Source organism: Glycine max, chromosome 10 (assembly GCF_000004515.6).
Source record: "Glycine max cultivar Williams 82 chromosome 10, Glycine_max_v4.0, whole genome shotgun sequence".
Classification (NCBI taxonomy): domain Eukaryota; kingdom Viridiplantae; phylum Streptophyta; class Magnoliopsida; order Fabales; family Fabaceae; genus Glycine; species Glycine max.
In genome coordinates, this window is record NC_038246.2 from 9,529,874 (window position 1) to 9,536,418 (window position 6,545).

At 35.0% G+C, this 6,545-nt stretch overlaps 1 protein-coding gene across 4 annotated transcripts; it reads left to right on the forward strand.

Moving 5' to 3' along the window:
• The first annotated feature begins 702 nt into the window (after positions 1-702).
• LOC100791773 (BEL1-like homeodomain protein 1) lies at positions 703-6,293 on the forward strand. Of its 4 annotated transcripts, none has more exons than XM_003535767.4 (8): positions 703-872; positions 1,138-1,261; positions 1,465-1,526; positions 1,901-2,004; positions 2,382-3,140; positions 3,988-4,361; positions 4,462-4,522; positions 5,147-6,293. In XM_003535767.4, exons 5-8 carry the CDS (start codon positions 2,421-2,423, stop codon positions 5,975-5,977), a joined length of 1,986 nt encoding a protein of 661 aa, XP_003535815.1. In that variant the 5' UTR covers positions 703-872; positions 1,138-1,261; positions 1,465-1,526; positions 1,901-2,004; positions 2,382-2,420; the 3' UTR covers positions 5,978-6,293. The 4 variants fall into 4 exon arrangements, with proteins under 4 accessions (XP_003535815.1, XP_006588872.1, XP_040861987.1 ...); XM_006588809.3 differs by having other exon boundaries at positions 706-872; positions 1,462-1,526; XM_041006053.1 differs by lacking the exon at positions 703-872 and adding an exon at positions 924-1,067 and having other exon boundaries at positions 1,462-1,526.
• Positions 6,294-6,545: the final 252 nt, after the last annotated feature.

Below are 6,545 nucleotides of genomic sequence, written 5' to 3' on the forward strand. Positions count from 1 at the left end.
AATAATAATAATAATAATAATAATAATAATAATAATAATAATAATAATATAATCAAGTGATTGAGCACAAATAATTAATGTGTTAAAATTATGGTTAAATATTTTGATATTATGATTTTTTGCAAAAATAATTCTTAATTAAATTTTACTTAATTTTTGGTCGAACTTTAGATTTGTCAAAATTTTTTTCCTTTGATGATTAGGAGAGTTAAGGTAAAATAATAATAATAATATAGATAAAAAAATTTGGAGACATTCATTGCCAGTAAATTTGCTTAAGAATATTTCTGGAAAATAGCTAGGACAAATACATGTATGTTTTTCAGCTTTTAAAGCATTAAAGTAGGTGTTATGGTAGTTGGTTTTGTGTTCCTTGACAATTTAATTGCTTTATCTTCAAACTCAGGAATCCAACCACAAAAAATATACACATAAGCTGAAAAAGAAAAAAGAAAAAATATTGGAAAATTGTGAAAACGACAAGAAGATATTTAATGGAGAAATGAGCAATTGGATCCCTCCACCCGCTGGTTGTCCATCATCATCCTCCTCCTTTTCAATTTTTTATTATTATTATATATTATCACTATTAAACAAACAAATAATTAATTAAGCATTGTAGAAGAAGACGTTTCCTCGTTTTTCAACTGGTCGTGACTTTTTGTACCTGTTGTTTTCATTTTTTTTTTCATTATATACACATATTTTATTTCATGCATCTAGATTTCTTTTCTTATCCCAATTATGTTTCTCATTTTTTCTCTCTCTACACCTTCAAAAGTTCCTTGCTGCTCATCAAGGGGTGTATGTTAGATGATTTGAAAAGAGTGGGTCAAATCAATAGAAATTCCCCTGTTTTGATCTGTTCGCAGGTACTTCTCCCGATAAAAGGCTACTACAGAAAGAAAAAGAGATAATAACATGAACATGTTCACTTCAGTGGTTTTGATAATAATAACCAACCCTTGCTGCCCAGAATTAAATTTCATTTTTTTTAAAAAAAAGTTTTTTCTTTTTGAGAAAAATATCAATAGATGAGTGGATAATGAGATGAATAATAAAGATGGGTATCTTTTTTCCCTCAAGTCTTTTTAACCCCATCTCTCTCTCTTTAACTCCTTTTAATTCCACTTTCAGTTTGGATGGAATTGCAGGGGAGATTTGAGTCTGACACAGAGCTTTCCCTCTTGCAAGTGATACAATAATAATCCCAAAGATACATAGAAAACATAGATCACAATTCACACACATGCGGTGACAGGTGGGTAATTTGATGCATATATATATGTGTTACTGATGTTTACTTCTCTTTAGCCATAACTGTTTATTATTTTTGCTTTGGTGGGTGAGACTATGTGTGCGTGTACCTCCTTGTCTGTGTCTCTTTCTCTCTGTCCCAAATCTGCTTCTCATAGGTTTCGGGTCATTGTAATCGAAAAAAAATTCTTCTTTCCTTTGCAGTAGTAGTGGTAGTGCAGCAGAGAAGATCATGAACCACGTGCACACTCTAATTTCCATCACACCAGGTACTACTTACTACTACTACCTACTATATCATTAATTTTTTCTTTATATAAATAATAATCAAATCTCTATCTACATTTCTCCTTAACCCTTTTCTCTCTCTCTCTCTCTCTCTCTCTCACCAAATCTCTTCTCTTTATAAAAAAAGCCTTTAAGTATTTCACTTCACCCCTTTCATTTCCTCCCCCTCCTCCTCCTCTCTTTCATTTTCCAAGTTTTTGACTATGACATAAAAAGAGTATGGACATAGCCGAAACCAATTTCATCTATACCTTAGTTAATTTGGAACGAATAAATTAACATACCTTAAAATATCAAGTGTGTTTAGCTTTTTTCTTCCATAATTCATTGTTTCTTTCCTCCTTCACTTTCTCAGGATCTTTGTGTGAAGAAGACTAGAAAATTAGTTTCAATTATCGAGAATTGTTTGATGGGTTGATCCAAAAATCACTCTCCAAACCAGATTCGCAACACTGCAAGGTACACCTACCACAAAAAGTCTTGAATGTTAATTTACCTATGTAGGAATGAGTTATATTTTAAGGTTTCAAATTACAGTCACAGTCACAATCTTTTTTATTACGAGAAAATAGTACAGATTTATCAAATTGATGCGATAATAGAATTTTTATGTTGCGGTCAAAATTACAGTCGCATACTGTATTTTAAATTGTTGATTATTTCTTTGTGAGCATGTTTTGTTTTATGTTGTGTTGGGATGTGTTTTGCGAAAATTATTATTATTATTATTATGGGGCATATTTTGATTTTTTTTTTCATTTTTTTTGTTTCTTTCCGGATGTGATTGTAAACTATGAAAGCATAACACTAACTTATGCTAAGTTTTCATTTTTCAGTGTGAACTAGTAACAAAAGCAAAAGAAAGATTTTCTCCGATGGCGACATATTTTCATAGTAACTCGGAAATTCAAGCTGGTGCTGACGGCCTTCAAACCCTCGTACTAATGAACCCCGGGTATGTCCAATACTCTGACACGCCGCCACCACCGCACGGCGGAAACCTCGTATTCCTCAACTCCGCCGCCGGAAACGCCTCCCTACAAAGTCTCCCCCACGCGCCGCCCCCCCACACGCAGCAATTTGTCGGTGTCCCACTCTCGGCCGCCGCGCATGAGCCGCCGGCGTCCATGCACCACGACGTCTCCGCCCTGCATGGCTTCCTGCCGCGCATGCAGTATAACCTCTGGAACACAATTGAGCACAACGCGGCGGCGCGTGAGGCCCCACGCGCCACCCAGGGGCTGTCGCTGAGTCTGCACGGGGACCACATGCGCGCGTCACCGTCCTCGGCTTCCGGGGCCTCCAACGGCGGCGGCGTGGCGGGGATTCAGAGCGTGCTGTTAAGCTCCAAGTACTTGAAGGCCACGCAGGAGCTTCTGGATGAGGTTGTTAATGTTAACGGCGGAATTAGGGTTGAACACGCGAAGAAGCTGAACTTCGAAAAAACTAAGGTTGTTGGAGAATCATCAACCGCCGCTAGTGGCGACGGTTCCGTTGGTGGAGAGGGAAGTGGGAAACGTAGCTCTGAGTTGTCAACTACGGAGAGACAAGAAATTCAGATAAAGAAAGCAAAGCTAATCAACATGCTTGATGAGGTAATCTTTTTTATTTCTTCTGTATTTGATTTATAAGTGCATAAATAAATGAACAAATAGATTTTATGGTACTGTTTTTTAATTATAGTCAGAGTTTCGTCTCAATAATTTGTGGAATATAGATTTCTATGAGATGTCAATATAAATTCTTAAAGTGAATCTTCAATTCTAATTATACAATAGTGCCAAAAACACTTATAAAACTGCATATAAATATTTTCATAAGTAAATGTATTCTATTGCTGTAAAAAAAAAAGTAAATCTATTCTATTTTTAAGTAATAAGTGCATAAATTTCGGTAAAAAAAAATTATAAGTGGATAAATAAATATGAAGAGTGTGTTTCTTTACCTGCTGCATGCATTAGAAATTATATATAATTTTGATTTTTAACCCATGATATTGATGTGAAGTATTAATTAATTTTGTTGATGACTATTTTTTTTAAAAAAAATTGATTAATCATTTTTATTAAATTTTTTTATCTTGATTACATTTTTTTTCACCCTCAAAACTCAAATCCAAGAACTTCCTTAAAGAACCAAATTCAATATCATTAGATCAATAATTTATTATTTGAGTTATTGGGTGAAATGTTGGTAATTGATGTATATCACACATTAATTTTTGTATTAGTGCACAAGATTCATCTAATTATTGTGGATTCATTAGTTTTAAATCCAAAAAATTCCAATGGTGATCAAGAGTTTAATAATGGGATAATGATTATTGAAACAAAGGTCATTTTTATCTTATCTTAAATACTTTCATAATATATTCTTACTTTGTAGTAGCATTATTTTGTTTCTTGATTTGTAATTTTCTTAATTTTCTTTTGGGGATTGAAGGTGGAGCAAAGGTACAGGCAGTACCACAACCAGATGAAGATAGTGATATCCTCATTTGAGCAAGCTGCTGGAATAGGCTCAGCAAGAACGTACACTGCGCTTGCACTGCAAACAATTTCGAAGCAATTTCGGTGTTTGAAGGATGCAATAACGGGGCAAATCAGAGCTGCAAACAAGAGTTTGGGAGAAGAGGATTGTTTTGGTGCTAAAATTGAAGGATCTAGGCTCAAATATGTGGACCATCATCTAAGGCAACAGAGGGCTATTCAGCAACTGGGAATGATCCATCACAATGCTTGGAGACCCCAGAGAGGATTGCCAGAGAGATCGGTTTCTGTTCTGCGTGCTTGGCTCTTTGAACACTTTCTTCATCCGTAAGGATACCCAAAATCTCATCTTTTTTGGAAATTTTGATTTTGTAATTTGAAGGTTCTTTGTGTTGAAATGACTTGAGTTTGGTTTTGGTTTTTTCAGTTACCCCAAGGACTCAGACAAGCACATGCTTGCTAAACAAACAGGGCTTACCAGGAGCCAGGTAACACCACTACTAGCTACTACTTAATAATTGTTCTGTCTTTTGAGTATAGTTACCGTGAGTAATGGCAATATAATTTAGCATACTCCTTCTATCCAATTAAAGAAATTATTTCATAGTTCAATATTGTCAGTGAATATGGTCTCAATTAATTTATACATGGCATATAACCAAAACTTTCAATTTAAAAAAAAAAGTGAATGATGAGATTCAATTAGATATCACATGAAGATTAATTGAAACTAGGATGATCCTGAATCATGTAATGATTTATCTTTTAACACTTTTTCCTATATAAGTATTGATTAAAATTAAAAAATAATAAGATTCATTAAATAAAGAAAAACTTGTTAAGAGGAATCTAATTCAATTGGTTGACCAAGAATGCGTGAGTTGTTGTGAATTTTTTGACATTGTCTTAGATTTTCACGGATAAAAAGAAAATGTAAAACTCAGGAAAATTTTGTTAACATTTCTAGTTACATTAAAGCATGAGGAATGTGCAAGTGGTTCTCTCACCCTATGTAATACACTCTTCATTATTGTCAAAAATTTATTAGAACTTGTTTGCAATCCTGGTTATGATATTGGTCATGCTAACAACGAATATTGGTAATGGAACAGGTTTCAAATTGGTTCATTAATGCTAGAGTTCGGCTTTGGAAGCCAATGGTGGAGGAAATGTACTTGGAGGAGATGAAAGAGCATGAACTAAATGGTTCTGAGGAGAAATCAAGCAAGAGTGGTGAAGATCCTGCTACAAAAACCACAAGTCCACAAGAGAAACGTACTTCCTCTGAAATTGAATCCAAAAGTTTCAATTCCAAACAAGATGTTTCCAAACAAAGCCAGAACACTCCAATTCTTCCAACTTCTCCACCATCAATATCACCTATAGGGGGAAGTGTTAAGAACCAATCAGGATTCAGTTTCATGGGGTCATCAGAACTTGATGGAATCACACAAGGAAGTCCTAAAAAACCAAGGAACCATGAAATTCTTCACTCTCCAAACCGTGTCCCTTCAATCAACATGGATGTGAAAGCCAATGAAGCAAACAATGAGCAACAACTCTCAATGGATCACGAGAGGCAGAATAATAGGGATAGCTACTCCTTCATGGGGAACCAAACAAACTTCATTAGTGGCTTTGGACAATACCCTATTGAGGAAATTGGTAGGTTTGATGCTGAGCAATTCACACCAAGGTTTTCAGGTAAGAATGGAGTTTCCCTCACTCTTGGTCTTCCTCATTGTGACACATTGTCAGGAACACACCAAAGTTTTCTCCCAAACCAAAACATTCAACTTGGAAGAGGGTTGGACATTGGTGAACCAAACCAGTTTGGTGCCTTGAACAATTCCAATTCTCACAATTCAGCAGCATTTGAGAGTATCAACATGCAGAACCCGAAGAGGTTTGCTGCACAATTGCTACCAGACTTTGTGGCCTAAATAAGACATTGAAGAGGGGATAGATCATAGTTGGTGACATTGGTTATATGGGTCTCTCATATTTTCTTCTAATCCATGTGCTTGTTTCTTGGGAGTAGTGATAAAATCTTAGTGTAAAGAAAGAAGGAATTTTACTCTAGTATAGGTTTATACCTTGCATAGAACCATTTTAGTTTCTTAGATAGCTTAGAGATTTGAAAGTCTATGGTTATTTGAGGTTGTATATTATTTTTGTAATTTTTGAAAATGGGATAGATGGGTTGGTGTCATAAAATTTCAATTGGTAAAGATTACAATATATCTTCGATTGAGAGTATATGCAATGTAATATTTTGCAAATCCTCCTCCAATCTCCTTTGTAGAAAGTGGAACCAATAACCTTTCTTTTTTAGAGTAATTTACCTGCTAGTGCATACTGCTGAGGTGGCTTTCATAAATCAAACAGTGGAATATTGAAATAAAAAATTATATGTGCCGAAAAGATGCCTTGTTTGTAGGTCTCTGCATTAGTGGTTTACGCCTTTGTGTGGTGAAACTAAATGGTGTTGTCGTGTTGGTACATAAGGAG

Bases quoted from the DNA above. Each gene is read 5' to 3' on its own strand.
- LOC100791773 (XM_003535767.4), top strand. From the start codon at position 2,421: ATGGCGACATATTTTCATAGTAACTCGGAAATTCAAGCTGGTGCTGAC. The intron at 3,141-3,987 runs GTAATCTTTTTT...TGGGGATTGAAG, and splicing joins TAATCAACATGCTTGATGAG to GTGGAGCAAAGGTACAGGCA. The intron at 4,523-5,146 runs GTAACACCACTA...GTAATGGAACAG, and splicing joins CAGGGCTTACCAGGAGCCAG to GTTTCAAATTGGTTCATTAA.